Genomic DNA, 22,467 nt, shown 5'->3' with positions numbered 1-22,467 from the left:
TATACATATCTTTGATGCACTAGGACAACATTCCATTCGTCATCTTGTTAATTCGTTAATGTAACAGACAATTACCGAAGTTTTGAATCAAACAGATTTTGTGGCGCAAGATCGAATAAATTATTGTGTATCGCACCTATATGCATGATTGAACAAGGTACAAAGTTCCATAACGATTTTTGCACTACGTCACAAGACAATTATTAACAAGTGTGTGGTAGGAAAACTTGATAAGGTATGGCATTTACACGCACCCTATAGGATGCATGCTGGTTAATACTTAACTAACTCTGATGAGCTTGGGCGGGTAACAAAGCGATTACAGTCTCGCAAACAGCCATTTTGTAAAATTCGACGACCATCTACGTCGAAGACAAACATGGCGGACGAAAACCCTAAAAGTTCGCAAAGATCGTCAAGATATGGTGAGGATGAAGATGACAAAAATCGAGCATGGGTGTGGATTTTGATTATCGTGCTGTTGATTGCTATGTTGGCCGGTATTCTTGTGCCGTTTATTTTAGAATACACGGCACCCTACTATGCATGGAGATGGGAAGAACCAGTATGTCCGTCGATTATGGAAGAAGAAAAAATCGATTGCTATCCGGAAGATCCAACACCAAACTGGTACAGATGTCTTAAGAGAGGTTGTTGCTGGCTCCAATCTACAACAAGGGCCCCATCATGTTTTATGGCAGCAAACATAGGGTATAACTTGAACGGTGAAGAAAGGAAAACGGTTTCCGGCTACCAGTTTGACTTACTGCGACGATCCACACCTAGAATCTATGGCGGCGAAGTTTGGAGACTCAGGCTTGATATTGAAATGCAGACGAATACTAGACTTCGAGTCAAGGTGAGTGTAAAACGCTTGTGAAATGCATGGAACAGATACTTCATATTTCATTAGAGTTGTTTTGAACCTAAATGCAACGTAACTGTGTTTTGCCACGGTCCCTTGGTTTACACTGAAGATATGTTAAAATTTAAGTTTCAAATTCTCACAAAGTATCATGCGCGTTATCATTTCAGGGTTTGATTAGTTTATATGCAGAATCGTGTACGCAATACAATATTTCAAAATACGGATCACTGAAAACGTCCTAACTGTCGCTTAACCAGTATGCGTGTTTAATGACGGAATATCGTCTTCGCACGATTATCGGTCATTTGTCGGAAAAGTTTTTGCACAAAATCGTATTGCACAAAATGGCTTAATTTTACTCTGGTTTGCTATACACTAGACCCTTCTATCTTGTAAAATTTATTGTGTTATGTTAAGTTGTTGGCCTGCAGGCGAGGTACACAATGTTTACTTTGTTGGTAAATTCCTGTGAAACTAGGCAAACTCTAACCAAGTTTTGTTAAAAAATACTTATTTTTTGTAAAATTTGCTCCTTAAACCGACTGCAATTTATAAAAGGTATTAGAAAACAACGATGGTGTGCCTTTTTCACTGGCAAAATATGGATGTTATATCAAGGTAGTTGAAAACTGAATAGAACCATAAATTTCTGATATGATTTCAACATGGCTGCCAGCTAGGTATTACGGGGTCAGCACTGGCGATAGAGACGGACTGACACCGTTAGTTGCTTATTAACTTCAACATACATGAGTAATAAACATTGCATACCAACTGTGATGCCTGGTGCAAATAAAATGTCGATGTTTCCCTCGTTTAAATATAGTATTTACCGACGACAAAAATCGCCTTAGGACACAATTAATGTTTGTCAGTATATATTGACTTTCACCAATTATATAAATCGACACATAGGGTCATTACCACTATAGAGGTCATTGTCATCGCAAAATCTATCCCTTACGTATTGACCCCCGGGTTAATGAACATATAGTGTTTTGGATAGTCTTATATTATATATATTGTTTTATCAGTTTTTCTAGCAAGCAACTCGATACATAGTTCCTTAATAGAACTGATAAAAAAATATATTTTTCAGGTTCCAGCGTGCGCATTGTGTCGGTCATTTCGTTAATATTTAACAGCAACACGCTCTACATTTATAGTACTTGCCATGGTGTGTCATTTGGATTGGCAATAATTACAACGAAAAATATGTTAAAATGTTATTAGTTTATTGAAATATTGGATAATACTTAAGCCTAGGCTTTGTCAGTTTCTGAGTATAATTTTGAAGAAAAAATTGTCTGTAATAAGCAGTGGAAATGCCAAAAATAAGTCTTATATATCAGAACACTTAGAACCCTTGCTAAAGTAAGTAATGAATACTATGAACAAATGGTTGTTATTCAGCAAAAATGAATTTTATGCATTGGGTTATATAATTGACTATGTGGCCACTATTGATGGGAGTCGTCGTTTAACACCAGGAAAAGCGAAAATCAAATAAACTCCACGGTTTAAGTGTAATCTAGTAGCACACTGTACACCAGCTCGCTGTTTCGTATTCAGAGTCTGTGATTACGGTCAAGGGAAAATGAAACATTGCAAAGTGGATTTTCGATTGCTCAAGATTGTCAGTAATTTATTCCGTAAGTCTACGTGTCATGTTAATGCAATAATGACATGTCTCTGGTACTGAAATTATAATGATACTGTAGTCAGTCCATTTATCACACAGAATTTCAGAATTGTCATTCCTTTTTTACAGTTTTATGATCCTGGCTGGAAAAGATACGAACCGCCAATTCAGACACCACAAACCACCAGTGTTGCACAGTTCCCCGAATACAAAGTGGATTTTACGAAAGAACCGTTCACATTACAGATTAGAAGAAGATCAACCGATACTGTTGTGTAAGTAACTCAGTGGAATAGCTGTTTGTATTAAACAAATTAGTAATAGTAGTGACGGCACTTTACTTACACTCATCATAATTTTACAATGGTAAAAAAATACCTACGCCACTACATCGTCACCGAATGTTTATTCAGTAAAGTGATACACCCCCGTATGTATTCGCTGGAATGCGAACTTGAGTGGTCAAGGTGATAAATAATGGTACTGTTATATTTCCTGATCACGTGATTCATGTTGGCGAATGGAATTCTTTACACATCTCATAACATAAAGGTACACTAAAAACATGGGATAGTACAGCGGCAGCAAACTTTTACCATTGATAGAAATATCGGCTTCATACATACTTGTTGGTGTACAGATGTCATTTTAACTCTCTGATAGATGACGGCAACATTTATCTAAAATCCATACTAGACCTGTAATTTTTTTCTCTCTTTAAACTTTTATTTACGTGTTATCGATCGCACTTTCATGAATCAGGTTCCACAAAACGCAATGTATACAGCCCTGAGTTAACTGATATTGCACCTAGTAGCCTACTAGTAGCTCTTTATATGAAGTGTAAAAAATGGGGTGGTTCTTGTAGTCTGTTAAGGTAGAACGCGCTTCGGGGACAGAAATTCGGGCCTTCAAATTTTATCAATTTTCTCCTGATCTACCACTTGTGGGGACTCATTTTGAAGCTCTTGGCGAAAGAAAAGTTTTCATCGTCTTAGTTTTTCGAAAATCGAAAATTTTAATTTTTCCCATAGAGTTAACACAGGGATGGCGGCCATTTTGAATTTCAAATATCGAGAAATCGCAAGTTATTTGTCTCTGTAGTACCAAAGTTTGCACGGTGACCCCTGATTTGTTATTCTTGCTTTGGTAAGAGAATGGTTGAAAGTTTCACTGAGAAAAGTTTGAACAAACATTTAAGTCTTTCACTTTCGAGGTGCATATTACCTTATACGGACAATTCTACCATAAGCTTAAGCTTATTTCCTTTGTCGTTTTTCAAAGTTCATCTTGCCATAGGCCTACCTTTGCAAACATATGGGAGGAGGAGGGAGGGAGAAAAATATACTGTAGCAGGGGTTCCCAGGTTAGAGTGCATATTTACTCCAAATCTTAGCAAGAAAGACCGGATTGGTTACGGCTTCACTTGATTCTTCTGACAACTCGTTCAGCCCATTTCCATGTCCAATCGCTCTTTGTGGTTGTGTTCAATGCAATTTACACATTTTGACCAATACTGCGAAAGTTTTGTAGACACGTGACAATATATCAGTAAATCGAAATAGTTATTCCGGATTCAGTGTCGTACGACTGGTTTTTGCATGAAGAATATAACCGTCCAATTGCTTTATGCGTATTTTTCAAGGTTAATCATTTATCTTTGCCGTCAACATGTAGACCATCATGAGATTCAAATCACATGTTTCTAGATCAACAGATTGCGCAATTTGTCACAGTCTTGAGTTTATCAAAATCTGTGCAGAGATAAAGTTCTTAACTGGACAATATTTGTTGACACTGACATTTTATGAAATAGTTCTTTTCTGCCCCGTCGCTCTTATAACTTATGTGATGCTTTCGTGATTGACTGGATTTGTATAAATCAATGTTATTGATAGACGAAATTGCGATGCTTATATACAGAACAGTCCCATCTTTGATTATCAGTATCTCACAGTAAATCAAAAGATTTGAACAACTGCGCCGTTGAAATAATGTTTTCGTTCATATTTAATAAGTGCAGAGAATCATAAAATTACAAGACATGGGAATCATAGCCACAGCGATGTAACTGTCATGTTGAAATTCTGTCCATAAGTCAATCAATGACTGACCGTCTGTCCTTGTCAACATGTATAATGGATACAAGATTTGATCAAGCCAACATAAAGTTTTGATTTGTTAAAACTTATTGTGCTGTCTGTTGATGCAGTTTGTATGAGACGTAACATATTTGCAAAGTGGGTCGTGAATTCAAAGCCTGCATTTTAGGAAGTCGCTCTTTCTGAGCCTTTTTAATGAATTTATTTGATATGAAAAGTAGTTTGTGTTATTTGATTTCTTGGAACATGCTGAAATACTGTGCACAACCTCTAATTTTTTGCACTGCCAGACAAGATTGAACATTTAGTGTGAGAGTTTACTGTCTGTACCAACTAAATCAAAATTCAAATGTACAACTCCCATCATGTATTGATGAACATACACTGTTATATAAAGTTTGGACGGCAGACAAGCTTTTGGAAAGAAATTTTATCGGCGGTGCCTTTCATATAGATAAGGATAGCGGCTTTTCCTTACACTTGAAGCAATGTTTATTTGTCATACGAGAGCAAGTCGGAATAGGAAAAATCCGTTTTGTCTGGATGTCACAAATGAAATAATCTGTTTGCATTCAGTTAAGGGGCTCTTTTGACAATTTTACAGTTATGTACCGTTGTTATTGTGTACACTGAGTGACTTTATGCAAGTCTTCCATTAATCTTGATAACACGAAAAGGTCAAACAAGAATGACTCTGTCGAAATATGCAAGTCCATACACACGAATGCTCGTCCTCGATTACATGAGTACTCATAATAACAGTTATCAAGTGCTCACCTATATATCTGTGTAATTTATTCATAATATCGCTAGTCATGTATCTCCATATGAAAACGAATCACGTTTTAAGTTTTGGAGTGAAAACAAAGATTTCAACATCAAACTCGAGACCCCTGTTCGCATTGGTACGGGTCGAGTGCAATGTTGTAACAAGTATTTAAATGCTACCAATGCAATCAAACACTTCAGACGAGGGAATTGGAAAACAATCAGACAAATATAATTATATCACATAATAACATTGCCTATCATTTTGCATCCACAGATTCAACACATCTCTGGGCGGTCTATATTTCTCTCACCAATATCTGACTATTTCAAGTCGTCTACCGTCTGAGAATTTCTATGGATTGGGTGAAAATCGTCATCCACGTTTGCAACACATGTTGGATAAGACTCAAAAGAACATAAGGACCTGGCACGTCTGGGCTATGTTTGCCAGAAACCAGTTCCCGGATGTAAGTAAATTTTGAAATATTGTGCATACAAAATTAAGTTGGGACTGCACATAACACAGTGTATTTTGCTCAAAATCGCCCTTTTTTATTTCATTAATTTGTTAACCCAAGAGTAAAATATTGGTCGGGTTAACTTTTATGCATACGACAAACAGATGTATGTTGGGTGAGAAAGAAGAGCAATTTATGCAAATGTATGCAATTCACCCGATTTCTTAACCTTTTCCCTGTATTAATCAACATTTCAAAACTTTAACTCCGCTCTGGCTGCGTCAAATTTTGTGAAATTCTCTAACTATTTTCTTGAAATACTGCTGGCAAAAAGAATTCTTTTGGCAATGAAATTCTTATGTTGTGACTATTCAATTTTGCTTATAATGATTTTAATAACGTTTTTGATTGTCAACCTTTCAACCCCTGCCATTTAAGAATGAGTATAGATAATGAAAAATAAAATTTCATCTACACATACTCTAGTTTCAAATTAGATATTTAAGTTCTCAAGGCGGTATCAACTTTTTTATTTCAATAACTTTATCATTCATACCCAAAGAGAGGTTTTCTACCCCCTTCACCCGATAAGTAAACTATTGCCATCATACATAACTTAAGATTCTCTGCGTCTAGGAAAATGTAGTATGAGGAGTTTTTATGTCTTCTTTGAGAAGACGCAGGGCCTATTGCTTGAAAAAAAGTGTGTTAAGTTATGCAACACCACTTAAGTGAATGGCATCCGGTGTCAGTTCCCTCACCTGGTCCATTTAATATGTCAAGCGTCAACATTTATAAACTTTTCAACTTGTTTTTAAATTTCAATCTGACATACTGCACATGCAACATTTTTGTAAATACGGGGGAATTCCATTTATGAGGTAATTAAGTTATCTGTTGTTTGTTTCAGGACGAATCTCAGAATCTCTACGGTCAGTTTCCACACTATGTTGTAATAGAAAACGACGGCAATGCTCATGGTGTCCTGCTGCTTAATAGCAATGCTATGGGTAGGTTTTATTCTCATTTTATCATATTCTAGGAAATGTAAAAGAATAGGTTTTGCATGATTTACAGACCGGGCTACTGACTTAAACTGACTTGAACTGACTTAAACTGACTAATGGCCAAAAATAATACTGTGGAAATCCTCACTGCAGAATTGAGTATCTTTCAGTAACGTCAAATTAATACCGGTGTATTATGATAAAGAATCTATTAAAACGCATCTAATCTAGGATTTACTGTGAATTTTCGACAAATTCAATTTTACAGAGGCATCCCTGACACCGTTACCATCTATTACGTATCGGACAACGGGAGGCGTTCTAGATTTCTGGATGTTCTTTGGCCCTACACCTGAAAGAGTGGTGGAACAATATACCGAGGTGAGTATTAAAGAAAGCTGTATTCCTAAATTTGAGTAGAACTTCAATTTTTAATAACGATGAAATCACTTGCATTATGCAAACACCCAAATATGTTCTAGATTTTGCCTAGTCTTTAATTTGTTGGAAAATGTGCAATCGACTTAATAAAATACTTTACAATTATAATCATATTCTTGCATTTCAGACCGTTGGAAAACCAGTAATGCCGCCATATTGGGCGCTTGGATATCATTTATCGCGATGGGGTTACGATAGTACTGACCGAATGAAGTACATCGCCGACAGAAACAGACTTGGAGGCATGCCATTCGTAAGTCGCCTGTGTGATTTATGTTAATAACAGTTTGTAGCATTTGATTTTGAAATACCGTGTTCTTGGTCGTGTTGTTCCTGACGTACAATTTTTTCTCCAGATAAAATTGAAAGATTTTTCCCACGAAGTTTAAAAGAGTCATTTCTGACTCATTATCTTCAATAACACTTAACAAGTATGGTTAGTGGAGCCTAACATTGAATATTTTCTGATCTTGTTTTCAGGACAGTCAATTCTGTGATATCGATTACTTGGACGGCAAGAGAGAATTTGTCCTTGCGTCACAGTTTGCCAACTTGCAGGATTACATCGACAATGTCTTGCACCGCTTTGGATATAAATGTGTTCTCCTTTTTGTAAGTCATTGATTTTTATTTTTCATCACTCTGACCTGATATGTGGGCTTTGTCAAAAATTTGAAAAAAGGACAACAAATGCAGAATGCGTAACAGACAGTAACTTGCTAGACAGGATTTATGTTATTGTAAACTACATCAAGTGTCAAGGATAAGACAATCTCTGGTTGGCTCGTCCGGTCATCCTTCATTTTATCATAAATTACAGAAGATTTCATTTAATTAGATATTTTATTAAAAAGCTGTAACATTTAATGATATTTGTTTGGCTGCTATAGAATCCAGGTATGGCAACAGACGCACCTATCCAGTATGAACCTTATCAAGAAGGTCTCAGAAGGAAAGCATACATCACCAAATCGGATAATAGGACAGTATTGGTGGGAGAGGTAAGACAAGATAATTCATCTCGCGTCGTAAATGCCAGAGAAGCCAAGACTTTGATTTAATCCTTGGAAAGGTACAGGATTCGTATTCTTGTGATGCGTTTCATGTATTTATGTATGTATGTATTGATTAATTGATTGATTGATTATTGATCGGCAGTCATGGCCAGGATGGGTCGCTTATCCAGACTTCGATGATCCAGTAGCTCAAGAATGGTACAGAGATGAAGTGAAGAAATTTCATTTCCAGGTTCCCTTTGATGGCATGTGGCTGGTAAGTACAGCCTTGGCGTAAGCTATTTGCAACTAGTTTCTTGGAGTTTGCAAACTGTTGGACAGATCATGCTGCACTTGTTGAAACGCCATGAATGAATGGAAGGCAGGGTGAAATATTACTGGCTCAGCGATGGGGAATGTTTTGTATTACAGTCACCCTCATACAGACATCTACTTCTACCATGAGAAGGGCGCAGTTATTGATTTTCAAGTATGCATTGTTTACAGTATCGGATGAAAGTGAAATCGTTAGTTTTCCTACGTAGGCTTACATACACCAACTTTCCGTCGTGTTTTCTCCTCAGAAACAAAACGAACCTGACAATTTCCGCCATGGTGCAAGGGGTGGCTGCTGGAGAAACAGATGGAACTATCCAGTCTACGTCCCGAGATGTAGGTCTATTTACTGTCTTTTGGTTTCTCTACGGTTTTTGTAATGACAGTGTTTCCGCTTTACTGTTCAGTCAAAATTTGAGTTATCCTGAATATTTACCAGAAACACGACTTAGTGAAATCATAATTCGCTTTTTTTCTTTTTTTAGACATGCATGATCGTCGGATGTGGGACAGGACATTGTGCATGGACGCTACGCAGAAGACCGATAGACATTACAACTTACACAGCATGTATGGACATCAAATGGCCGTCACCGCCTATGAGTGAGTTTGCGTAGTATTTTGAAGGTGTAAATGGTGCCTTTACTCTCACAATTGAATTTGAAATACAACCTTAATAGTGTACGCTTTGATCGATTCCCGGTATTTCTTCTTTCTTCTGCAGTCGTAATTTTCATTAGGCTTTCATCGCTTATAGTCACTGTACCAAAAATGTCCATGTAAGCACTTGTCAGAATCTTGAATCCTTCCTTTATTTCATTTCAGAGGTTTCCGTGATGCCAATCCAGGAAAGCGTGGTATTATTATCTCAAGATCAACATTCCCTGGTACCGGAAGATATGCTGGCCATTGGTTAGGTGATAATATGTCAATTTGGAAAGATATGCACTATTCCGTAATCGGTAAGTCCATTGCGACACCAAGTCTTTTGAACACTCTGGGAATATATTCATGCATTTTTGTCACCAAAAGGCCACGCGATCTCAGCGACAGTTTTTTTTTAAATCACAAAACTTCATAAGTGTTTTTTAGATTTGCTGTAATCGATGTCACACAAAATTCGACCGTAGGAATAAAACTTTCAAGTTTCTGAACAGATATCGAAATTGACACATTTGACAATTATAAGTGAAAGTATTTTTTCTTTAATTGACAGGAATGCTGGAATTTAGTCTCTTCGGAATACCATTCGTAAGTATATAGGTTTCCATATCTATTATTTCACCCAAGCCAATCGACATTGCAACAAACGATATTAGATATCATTGGACAAGTGCAAGGTCAACAGCAGTACCAACCGAATAACCAGAATAATACCAGCGCTCATGATACCGTACATTTTATAGCTCTGAATACTGTAAATTTGACGTGATAATTTAAAAACAGTGGTGCGTTATAAAGTCAGTAACTTTGCATCGATTTGTCACAATACGTCATCCTTTGAAATGGTAGTCCAGTAGTCCAATGGTAGTCCGGCAATGATGGTACATGATACACCAAGTGACTATATGACCGTCGTGTTTTATGTTTCTCTAGGTTGGTGCAAACATTTGTGGTTACTTCGGTGAATCTGAGGAACAGCTGTGTCTCCGTTGGCATCAACTTGGAATGTTCTATCCATTTGCCAGAAATCACAACGTCAGAGATGAATTGGTAAGGTTGAATATGCATTTTTGGAAATTTAGTATCGTAATTTCTCCGTTAAAAACTTTTTCCTTCGAAGTGACAGATACCAATTGCAATCAATGTATATCAATAAACCGATGCTTCTAAAAGTAAAGTTCTGTCTCGTCCAAATACGCGTTATTTAATATATCGCTGCAATCAACATAACAACCTAGATACTTTATAGAAGTGAGTCAAAACGCTTTTTCTATTGTAATTTTGTTTATCCTTGCAGGACCAAGACCCGATGGCCGACCAGTACAGTCTTGATTTCCGTATCGCTGTCAAGAAAGCACTGGAGACAAGATATACCCTTCTGCCATATCTTTACAGTTTATTCCACCACGCTCACGTCAATGGTAGCACTGTTGTCAGACCAGTGTGGGGAGAGTAAGTCAAATGTTTTTACATTTCATGGAGAAACTTAAGATTTTAAGGTAATATTGAATGTTGGACCAGTCAGGTGTTTCTAGTAATATTGAATATTGAACCTGTCAGTTTACCAACATTTTAATGAATGACATTTGTTGTCGTTGGTTGATCATATGTTATGGGGCAAACAATGATGGTTTTTTAACATAATGACCGTAGGTCATCATGTTATTGTGATGGGGTTGAGTGGATGTCGGACAGTGAAAATTTTCCGTATACGACAAACAGTCAAAAACAGATATTTGGTACAGATGTTTAGACCATGTTCAAGGTTCCGATTCCTCAAAATGGTGCCAAACAGATCAGCGGTTACATAGATATGGGAAATTGTTGACCCCCTGTTTCAACTAATTGATTTTAGGGGCCTTCCATATGTGTAATTTTGGAAGGTACACCAATCCTGCATTTTGGACTGTTTTATGAGTTATGGAACAGAAATGTGTGTTAGATGAATGCTAGAAACATGGAGGATGCACTGAATGGAAGTATAAGAGATTTCCATGCTCTTTTGGGCATCAAAAGCGATATAAAAACCATATTTCATATTTTAGATTCTCACATTTGAGATGACCCTAGGCATTTGTCATATTATCTTATATCTGCTCACTTCAATCTTGAGTAAACATCCTTGAGTCAATATACAGACTTTGACATTCACATTCCAGAGATTAAACTGTTCACCCCCAGTTCCCTGTAAACAGGTCCAAGATCACCATTGATAACAATAGGTTTGGGTAAAACCATTGTGGTGAAAGGTTTTAAGTATCCAGGACATCACATGTTACAGTCATTACTCCCAGACAATGAAGTTACAAGTTTTAGGTTAGTTATCAAGCTAGCACCAGCATCTGTCCTGAGCATCTGTCTGTGTGTTCTCACAGGAAATTACGGGGAAAAAAAATTATTCGAGAAGTTTCTCTCCCCTTAATAGGAGCTATATTACAGTTAAAACCTGTCATGGATGGATTGCTCTCAAATGATCTGAAACACAGTTATTGTCCATAGCAACAAATCTACAGCAAGATTTATGTGAAGTTCATGAACTTACACAAGGTATTAGACAAAAAGATGACCATGACTTTGGAGCCCTACTTAATCATCTTGCCCCCTTAAATTGACTAATATTTATAGACCTTTTTTGCTCACGTGTTAACACACGTGGGCATATGTCGCAGCGATGTCTGTCTGTCTGTGTGTCTGTCTGTCTGTCTGTCTGTCTGTGTACTCAATATCTCAAAAATGGCTCATCAGATCAGATTCAAATCTGGTACATAGATTTAGTTTGCAAATGGCAAGAACTGATTAATTTTTGGTGGGTGTGACTTGCTTACTTTTTGCTCATTTGCATAATTAATGATTTTAGAAAAAACTGATATATATTGACAACGACCGCACACAATTTGATGAGATTCGCTACAAATGTTGATCACACCAAGATATATCAGCTTTGAAAGATATTAAGGGGTGACGTGAAAGATAATTACTAATTTGCATGTTTCATGAAATTTCCTAATTAGGAGTATATATCTGAATTTACTCGATCAAAATTGACGAAACTTGGTATGCATATTGAAGATACTATGATTTAACCTTATTGAAAGTCATTAAGCATTATTCTACATCCAAATCCCAATTTGCATATTTAATGAATTTTTGAAATTAAGGATATATATTTGAAGTTACATGACCAAAATTGATGAAACTTGCTATGTGCATTGAAGATACTATGATAGAACATTATTAAATGTAATTCAGCATTTTTACATCAGCCAATTCCTAATTTGCATATTTTATGAACTTTCCTAATTAGGGGTATTTATCTGATTTGACGAGACCAAAGTTGATGAAACTGGCTATGCACATTAAAGATACTATGATAGAACATTATTGAAAGTCACTAAGCATTTAAACTTTAGCCAATTCCTTATTTGCATATTTAATGAACTTTCATAATCAGGGATATTTATCTGTATTGACTAAACCAAAGTTGACAAAACTTGCTATGTACATTAAAGATGTACGATACGACATTATTGAAAGTCATTAAGCATTTTTGCTTCAGCCAATTCCTAATGTGTGTTTAATTAACCTTCCTAATTAGGGATATATACTTGGATTTATTTGATCAAAGTTGGCATAACATGCTATGTACATTGATGATTATACCTGGTTATACCAATATTGGAATCATTTCGCACCTAAGTTTTCATGTCAGCTAATTTATAGTTTGCATATCTAATGAGCTTTCAAAGTCTGGAATATATAGTTTGAAGGACTTGACCAAAGGCAATTAATTACACTTGCTATATAAAGTGGTGATACAATGATAGCAGTCAAAGAAATCAATTATTTTTATTTCAGCTAATTACATATTTGAATAGACCGCACGTCGGGGACAGACATTCGGACTCTCAAACTTTTACGATTCTCTTCTGATATACCACATGTGGGGGTTCATTTTAAAGCTCTTGGTGAAAGAAAACTATTTACTGGCATAGTTTTTCGAAATTCGAAAATTTTCATTCTTCTCCATAGAGTTAACACAGGGATGGCGGCCATTTTGAATTTCTAATATCGGTAAATCTTGGGTAATTTGTTTCTCTAGTACCAAAATTTGCACAGTGACCCCCTATTTTTATTCTTGATTTTGAAAGAGAATGATTGAAAGATTCCTTGAGGAAAGTTAGAGCAAAAGTTTAAGTCTTTCACTTTCGAGGTGCATACTACCTTAATGACCTATAGAGTTAATCTGTGGTGAATATTGTTTATTATGTTGATCATAATTATTTCAATGAAGTTGCAAACATGTGGCAAAGGTTCAAATTTACATATAACTGCAATATATAATGAAACACGTGAGCATTTACAGTTCATATCTGGTTGTAATAAAGGTGACAGGTAAGATTGGCTTTACGTTTGGACCGATTCCTGTGATGGCCTTTTACCAACCTTTTAGCAGTAATTCAGTTTATTCCTATCTTAGCTTCAATTACTTCTTTCAACATTTATTTCATTCAGATTTCCTTAGCTTAGTGTATAATTTTGTAATCTTAATTACTGTCAACTTAGCTTTACTAACTTATTCTAACCTCATTATTCTTACACTACTGTTATACCTTATAACCCCAAAATTTTTCAAGAGATGCATACATGATTGTCACTCAACAAACCATTTACAAATATGTCTTCTGCTTTTTTCTCCATATACATATACATATCCCTTTTCTCACAAAAATGGGCTTAAAATCGCAATGTGAAAAATAGTCTCTCAGCTATATGTTGCACATTAACTTCGTGGTCTGTGTAATTCACAGTAAGTGGGGTTGTTGATAAATTCCGATAACACTAGGTGGTCATTATGTCCAAGCGCCATTGGCGGTATTTTTCATGTTCCTGCTCCTGATGTTTGTTCTACCACTGTCGTCGTTGATTTGATAACTTATCCATTTATTGTGTTCCTTTTTCGTTTTTCGATGGACAGATTCCCAAGAGACCCCAATACATGGGATATTGATCGTCAATTTATGTGGGGTTCTGCTTTGCTTGTCTCGCCTGTACTGGAGAAGGTAAGTCATTACAAACATTTGTTCAGTTTTATTTACGAAATTAATGTGCGCTAAACATCGTGTTTTGTTTTGCTGAATAATCCCATTGAAATTTACAATGTTGTAGCCTACTTGATAAACTCATGTGTGTATACTTTATTTCTTTACAGGATGACGTCAAGGTCAACGCTTATTTCCCTGACATTCGTTGGTATGACTGGTGGACTGTAAGTGACAAGTTTCTTCAAACCTTCATTTGTTTTCACAAAGCGCTCATGTCAATATCATTGTTGCATTTCAGTACCTCAACTCCATACCGCGTATGGACACGTTGTTGACCAGTCAATAGTCAGTGACTGATCACATATGGTAGGGACTGTATTTGTAATACGCCCGATCTTAATCTTGCTGATATCTTTGTGCAGATATCGTTTTCATAATCGCTTGTGTCAGAGAGTTCATATTTGGCTAATTTTGGTCTGTACGTTTAATAATTTTGTGAACTAAGCAGGCAAACTGCATTGATCAGACACCTAGTAGATTTGAACATATACGACTACATTTTTGACGACATACATGTCACAATATTGATATGTAGACTAATATTTTAGGGGGTACAAACATAAACAAAACATTTTCCGTTGATCGCTATAGCTAGTGATGTTAAATTCAAACTTTATGGCAGGCGTTGATACTATCGTATCGTTGAATTGCGTGGCGATTATCGAATAAAGTTTCCGTGGGTGTTGCAAAATACTAAAACATTTCCTTCGTTACTGTAATTGACGTGATATGATGGTTTTGACAGGGCTACCCAATGGCAAGAACAAGTCAAAGAAGATATGTATCAATTGATGCACCCATGGACCAGATACCAATCCACATCAAGGGTGGATCAGTCATCCCGACTCAGTGGCATTCTCAGAGCACTCGTTATGCGTGAGTGAAAACCTATTGAGAAATCATGATACGATCGTAAATCAATAAGCGAGAGAATTAGCAAAAGGCTGATTTTTTGTGGTTTCCTTTCCCCACTTATACATTGTTGTGTTGTAATAGTATAAGACGTAATAAATTGGAAGTAACGTAACCTTCATGGATGATTGGTCAGAATTTGAAATGATAACAAATGATAAGGAGGAATTAATCCTTTGTTTTGTTTGTATTCCAGACGTTTCCTTGGTATGGGTCTGATCATTGCTCTGCCAGATATCGACTACAGTGATGGAACGGCTTTTGGTGATTTATTCTGGGACGATGGAGAGTCAAGAAGTGAGAATAAATTTTGATAAATTTTTAATCAAACATGCTTTGACTAATTTTGTTATTTCATCAATACAAGTTACGCAACTATTATTCTGATTTTGCCTTTCAAGCTAGTGTCATCTTTGTATTTCAAACTGGTGATATTTTTGTACTTGATTGTCACATTTGTTTTATATTTTAATACATAAAATGGGAAGTCTAACTTCTGAAATTATGTACTCCACGTGAGAAATGCCTTACGCTCAGCAGCAGACAATTATAGAATTGAACGTAAGGTAGTATGCGCCTTAAGAGTGCAAGACTTAAAGGTTTGCTCAAACTTTTCTCAAGGAATATTTCAACCATTCTTTTTCAAAATCAAGAACAAAATTCGGAGATCACCGTGCAAATTTTGATACTAGAGAAACAAATTACCCAAGATTTGCCGATATTTGGAATTCAAAATGGCCCCGTCCCTGTGTCCCTTCTATGGAGTAAAATAACATTTTCGAAAAACAAAGAGTGAAAAGTTTTCTTACACTAAGAGTTTTATAATGAACCCACAAGTGGTAGATCGTAAAGAATGGTAAAAGTTAGAGAGCCCGAATGTCTGTCCCGAGGCGCATTTTACCTTTAAGCAAATGATAACGGAAATTTCGGTCAGAGAGAACGAAAATTTTATTTTACTCCATAGAGTTAACAGGGACGGGGGCCATTTTGAATTCCAAATATAGGCAGATCTTGGCTAATTTGTTTCTCACATGCTTACTGACGTCATCACATGATCTATTCTATGTAGACACTTATGAATACCAGAACGACATCTTTGTAAGAATCGAAGCTACAGAGGTACGTTACATCATTAACATTTGTTGAACTGCATAAGATTACATATCTGCATATGAAATAACAGGCCTATTCATGGAATGGACAATGGGTCGATCCACTTTTTTCTGATATCCTGGTATTGAAAAGTATATTTCACACACACAATTTTTACCTTCTCGTGTCTATTTATAGACAGAGAAGGTATTAGAGTTGAAAACCAATATGCTGCTGTCAAGAACTTCCGTCTGTCAAGACTTCCGTCTGTCAAGATCCGTTGACGTCATGCCATTGTGATGGGTCATATTATAAACTGGTGGGGGTGTTCATGGCTCAGGTTGAGGTGTGGGAGAACGATTTTGAGCTATGACAAAAATCAAAAGGGACTTAGCGGCATAGCCACAGTGTTAAGCCTTTCTCCAAGGTTTCTTAGTTGACTACAATCTATTACAGACTACTGAGCTTACGTCAGGGGTACTCACTTTGTGTTTGCTCACTCTGTGAGCGCTAGTGTTTGGTACTGAGTTGCGTGGATATCCCCTCATGGCCTCACGTGATCTGGGCCTGTTGCATAATCTGCAGAGATGATCATATGCCTCCGAGTCTGAAAACTGTCATTGTGTAAGCCTGTCGGCATTTTCCTTGCATTTTTCTCATTTAATTTTGCAAAATATCGGCGAGTACCTCAATATTTCAAGATAACCCTTTCTTCCCAATCGTTTCCTGGAGTTTCAGAGTCATATGAGCGAAAATGAGTGAAAGTTTTAGACAGGAAAATCGGACGTCGGCCATGTTCAATGTTTACAGTACAATCAGAAGTTTACGTGGAGGAATTAACCAACAAACACAGGAGTGTTCATGATGCCCGCCCTCTAGAGGCAGACCCTCCTATATGAAGTACCACATTTGATGCTTGTGGAAAGCTTGACCACACAATGGAGCATTTAAACTTTTAGAAAATGACAAACTGAATAAGAAGGTATTCAGAAAATGTCAAATACTGAGGAAAAATGCGCAAATATTCAAAATAAACAGGTTAACTGATTGGTCAGCTATAAAAAACAATGAAAATGTTTATGATCAAAAGTTTTTGAGATGCGCACATTTTAACAAATACAGAAATTATTAACATTATAAATATAAGACCAAACTATTTTTTCAGGGATGGGACAGGTTGGAAATGAGGGGTGAGAGACAAAGGCACTCCTATTGCTGCATGTGGATGCAGCCACACCATTCATTTACAGCATACTTATTCACTGTGTTGTGTTCAAGTTCCATATTGTACTGACTGTCATACAAGGATAACATAAGCAAATCAAATCAAATTAGAAAAGGATCAATGCTGTTGTGTGGATTTTGCTGAACATGGCTGATATTTCGCCCTATATATTTGGTATCCAGCAAAGGCATATTTTGATGTAAAGTCAAAATTAACACTACATTGCTGACAATATATTTTACCGTTTCTGCATGAATTTTTCTTTTTAAATTATAGTATATTAGTACTTCAAACAGATTAACAGTTATCGTGATGTCACCGCATAATTTTACATCACAAAGACTGTAATTCTGCCAATTTTTTTTGTTTTTCAGTCATTTTATAAATTTTGCACTGCACAAGATGATTGAACAAATGCAATGTTTGAATTTGTAAACTCAAAGAATAAAAATCCTTTGGTCACAAATTAAATTATTTTTTGAAAAGAAATTTACTCTTAAACACTTTTAGCATATATTCTTTACACGGTCATGTATTTCAAGGAAATATGCCTATTAAAAACTGTAATTTCTTCACTTTCAATTTTTTTTAATACTATGACAATTATCAGCCATGAGGTTATACAAACACAAGACCAGATAAGCGTTTTTCATCATTTCCACAGGACTCTTTGGAAAATCCATTAAAAACAGTTAAAAGTGACTGAAATGATCACTTGGTATACATTTAATTTACAGATGCCAGGTTGTGTATTTCACATGCACTCAGGTCAGTAGGGAAGTGCGTCATTACTATTTTGGACTGTTAATTCTTATTTCTGAATTGTTTAACTTTTTTCCACATTGAACTATCTTTAGGCAGTTTATACTGTAGCTTAGAATTTTTTGATTGATGTATTTAATCATCTTTGGGTTCTTTGGGTCCATATCCCACCTCATGCCCCTACATCATCAACTATTTACCAACAACTCCATGCCAACAACCAATTACCTGACCTGGCCACACATTAGAGAAGGTACAGCGTCATTGACGGTATTTTAAAGTAAACGCCTTAAATTTATAATTTTTGACAAAATAATGAACTACCTACAGTTTCATGTACCAAGAAATATTTTTGCATTTTTGGATAATTGCATGAGGGTAGGGGATCTACAGCCTTAATTCATCCAATTTTCACAATATCAACTGTTTCATTAGCATAAAACAGGTAATTAGACATCCAATTTGACTGTTTTTGTGCTAAAAATATTCCAAAGAAAGCAAAACTACACTTTTCACTTCATGCAGTTACCAAAAATAGTTTCAATAGTGCCATCGAATGATGGAAACAGTCGTTGATTATGTATACATGGAAATAATGGAGGATCGCACTATCTGTTAGAATTGTTGTTGAAATATTCTGTTGCATCAGAATCAACAACAAATGTAACTGTTTCTTTTTCTCTTGACAGGAACGTATCTCGTTTGTTGCTGATCGTGCTGGATATGATGATCCATACTTGCCAATCCTTCAGAACATAACAATGCTTGGTGTTCGTCGAGAAGTTTATCAAGTCTTTGTAGATCATCAACAATTACAGCCATGGCAGGTAGAAACGACAGACACTCTTTACAATTTGAAGGTAAGATACTACCTTGTCACTCGGTGAAATATGTTTTTCTTGATCGTTGCCTTTAACCACCGTGAATGTAGTGCAGAGTTGTTAGTTGGACCATTTTGCGCGAATGGTTTGGTTTACCGTCAGACCAGAAACGATGTACATGCACACGATGGAAAAGGCATGTTACAAATAAGAACTTAATGATAAAGGAAGTTACGAGCTAATGACAATAATTTCCCCGGAACTGTGAAGCAAAGTAAGGTGGACTTTGAAATGCTATCGGTGAAATTAAGTCGGGTCTCGCAGATTATCAGCCATAACACCATTGTCGTTTAACATACTTTGTTTAAATTAACTTTGCTCTCTGTCTCTCTGTCTCTCTGTCTCTCTCTGTCTCTCTCTCTCTCTCTCTGTCTCTCTGTCCTTTTCTCCAGACGTTGGTTTTGTACAACGTGGATGTGACGATAAACGAAGATCACGATATTGATATTCGTTACATCTAAGTGTAGTAGTCTTTTCCCAGAAATTTTATTTCAAAATGTTGTGCCTTGCCTCTTCCACTTTCCGCCACAAAAGTGTAGAGAATCAACGAACAGTTACAAGGGCGACCATTTTAGGAAATCGCCAAGCATCCATAATGTTTTGCACGAAGATACAAGCCTTACCACAGATATTCAAGTTTTAATGTTTCGGTATTTTAAGTTTTGTGTAACATTGGTTGTCCTGACCAATTATGGATAAAGGTTGATTACCACACTTGTTGTCCATAACCACGGCTGTCAGTAAATCTGAGGTGTAAATTTTTGAAACACAGTATTGACATAACATTTATCGTGTGAAACTAGTGATTTTGGTAGTTTTGGATATAAAATTTTTGAATTATAAATTCAGTGAACTTTTCCCACCAGTTGGAACTATTTAATGGTGCGAACGTTGGCAAAACAATTTTATTTTCTTTCCATAGCCTTGTTTTCTCATAAGATATGCCATTTTATATTAGATGTAGAGCATCATAGTTGAAGTGTATGTACGCTTCGTTACCTACAATTAGCACTTGTTGAATGCCGTATTGTTGACCTCAATTTACCGCATTTTTATCGCCAGTTTGAAAAATAGCAATAATTACAATTCATTTTTGGAGAAATAACTTTACGGCCCGTGGTTTTGAGAGACTGAACGAAGTTTGTCGAAGTTTGTGATTTAAAAGACAACTGACACGTCAGTGATAATCGTAATGAAATATCAAGTTGTAAAGGTTGAAAGGCCAATTCTGTGATCTCCTTACACAATAATAGTTGTTGTAAGAGCTCACACAGCTAACCAACTAGTTGTCAAAGCATATAGTTAGTGTTGATGTTTTAAGACATCAATACAAATGTAGTTTATTTTACATACGTCATATAGAAACTTCAGTTCTTTTTATTAAAAAATGAAAATGTAACAATTGTGATCCTAAAGACTTTTGATCTGGGCTTGTATATCAAGACTGTAAAAAGTAGTAGGACAACATGGACACAGTATTTTCGTGGACATGACTGTCAGTAGGTCATTAGTGTCTTTGCTCTTAATACTGCCGGCTTGTTAAATCTGTCAGATGAAGGTAATGTTTTTCTTATGTAAAGACTTTCAATACGCTCCAGTTTGGAAAAGCTCATATTGAAGTTTTAATCATATTGATACTTAAAAGTTTTACATACTCAATTTAAATAAAAATCATGAAAATGAAATGTTTGTGAAAGCCGTCCTCTGTTCAACCGTCTTAAGTCTATGATGGCAAATTAAGATTCAAGGTCAAGTAGTGTACCATTCCTAACAATGAATTCTCTGCAAAAACTGAGCTCGTAACCTCATTAAAGTGTATATTTGCTGATAGATATTCGTGAATGCTTTGATTTGTATTTTGTAATCATTGTTTACAAAGGAACCACGTGACAGTTAATATGAATAACCAATCAAAAATCGCTTTCTCCTTGTTCTGTACAAACGCAACAAGTGTTTCCGGTTGAAATTTGTGAAATTACATGCTGATATGTTAAAATTGCAAAACGTGTCCGCGATGTTGTTTAAGGCTCTGAATCATTTTCTGTGACCGAGACAATTTTCCGGCTTGTAATTGATCCTTATTCTAACACTTTTAACTGTTCGTAGCTAAAAAACTAGTACGGAAATCCGTGACACAGCTTTCAAGTTTATTGTGCTATCATCATTGGTTCTAACTTCGACCAGAAACAACCACAGCGTTTGTGCGGGAAAGAAAAACGATTTTTGAAAGATTATTCAAATTTACTGTCACATAATCTTCATATAAACAATGATTACAAAATAAAAGTTACAGCACTCAAAATATCTAGGCTGTCAGAAAATATACAGCTGAATGGGGTTAAGATCAAAATATCTAGGCTGTCAGAAAATATACAGCTGAATGGGGTTAAGATCAAAATATCTAGGCTGTCAGAAAATATACAGCTGAATGGGGTTAAGATCAAAATATCTAGGCTGTCAGAAAATATACAGCTGAATGGGGTTAAGATCTCAGTGTCAAATATTTGTCCCGCACACTTAACTTTTTCAGAAACCGTCAACTCGGTTTTGCAACCTATTATACACTTTTTCGTAACATGGTTCTAATTTTGAAGACAAAGACATCTCGGATAAACAAGTAAATTGACGCATGTTACTGTTATAATGTAATCTTAAAAGTACAAATACTTGGAGAAAACATAAATTAGCAAGTGTAAAAATTTCCTAAAATTGACGCGCTACCGACTAAGGTTTAACTTGAAAAATGACTCTTCACATCAAACTCTATTCAATTTATATCTTTTAAAAGCATCGACCAGAGAGAGAGAGAGAGAGAGAGAGAGAGAGAGAGAGACAGACAGACAGACAGACAGACAGACAGACAGACAGACATGTAACCGTTAAGTCTTAGGAAAACTACATTTATAGGCAACATTAGGTAACCATGGCAATAAGTTGGACTTCTACATTCCAATCAATAAAACCTATTAAAACTAACAAGCATTCACCAGTCATGGAACGCCATGACTTCTTGGAAACTTGACCTATTCACACATGGGGTGAGAGGGTCGAGAGAGTCAGTCACTTTTGGGGTGAGAGGGTGGGGGAGAGTCAGCCATTGTGATGTCCGCAATAAATCCCTCAGGTCGAAGAAACTGATTAGTCCCTTATCCTGTAATTTTGCTAAGTCCTATGGATGATGGCCAAAATAAAGTTGATATGGTCTGAGAA

General features: G+C 36.2%; 1 protein-coding gene across 1 annotated transcript; it reads left to right on the top strand.

Moving 5' to 3' along the window:
- Positions 1-208: 208 nt before the first annotated feature.
- On the top strand, positions 209-20,942 carry LOC139118328 (sucrase-isomaltase, intestinal-like). The gene is made up of 22 exons (XM_070681587.1): positions 209-859; positions 2,640-2,785; positions 5,658-5,850; positions 6,752-6,851; positions 7,117-7,229; positions 7,417-7,542; positions 7,770-7,901; positions 8,180-8,290; positions 8,448-8,561; positions 8,869-8,956; positions 9,106-9,223; positions 9,446-9,582; positions 9,837-9,871; positions 10,217-10,333; positions 10,581-10,735; positions 14,259-14,343; positions 14,493-14,549; positions 15,131-15,261; positions 15,494-15,594; positions 16,367-16,416; positions 19,066-19,236; positions 19,650-20,942. Exons 1-22 carry the CDS (start codon positions 380-382, stop codon positions 19,716-19,718), a joined length of 2,829 nt encoding a protein of 942 aa, XP_070537688.1. The 5' UTR covers positions 209-379; the 3' UTR covers positions 19,719-20,942.
- Positions 20,943-22,467: the final 1,525 nt, after the last annotated feature.

The sequence above is a fragment of the Ptychodera flava genome, chromosome 19 (assembly GCF_041260155.1).
Source record: "Ptychodera flava strain L36383 chromosome 19, AS_Pfla_20210202, whole genome shotgun sequence".
Lineage (NCBI taxonomy): Eukaryota > Metazoa > Hemichordata > Enteropneusta > Ptychoderidae > Ptychodera > Ptychodera flava.
This window is presented reverse-complemented; position numbering and strand designations above follow the sequence as displayed.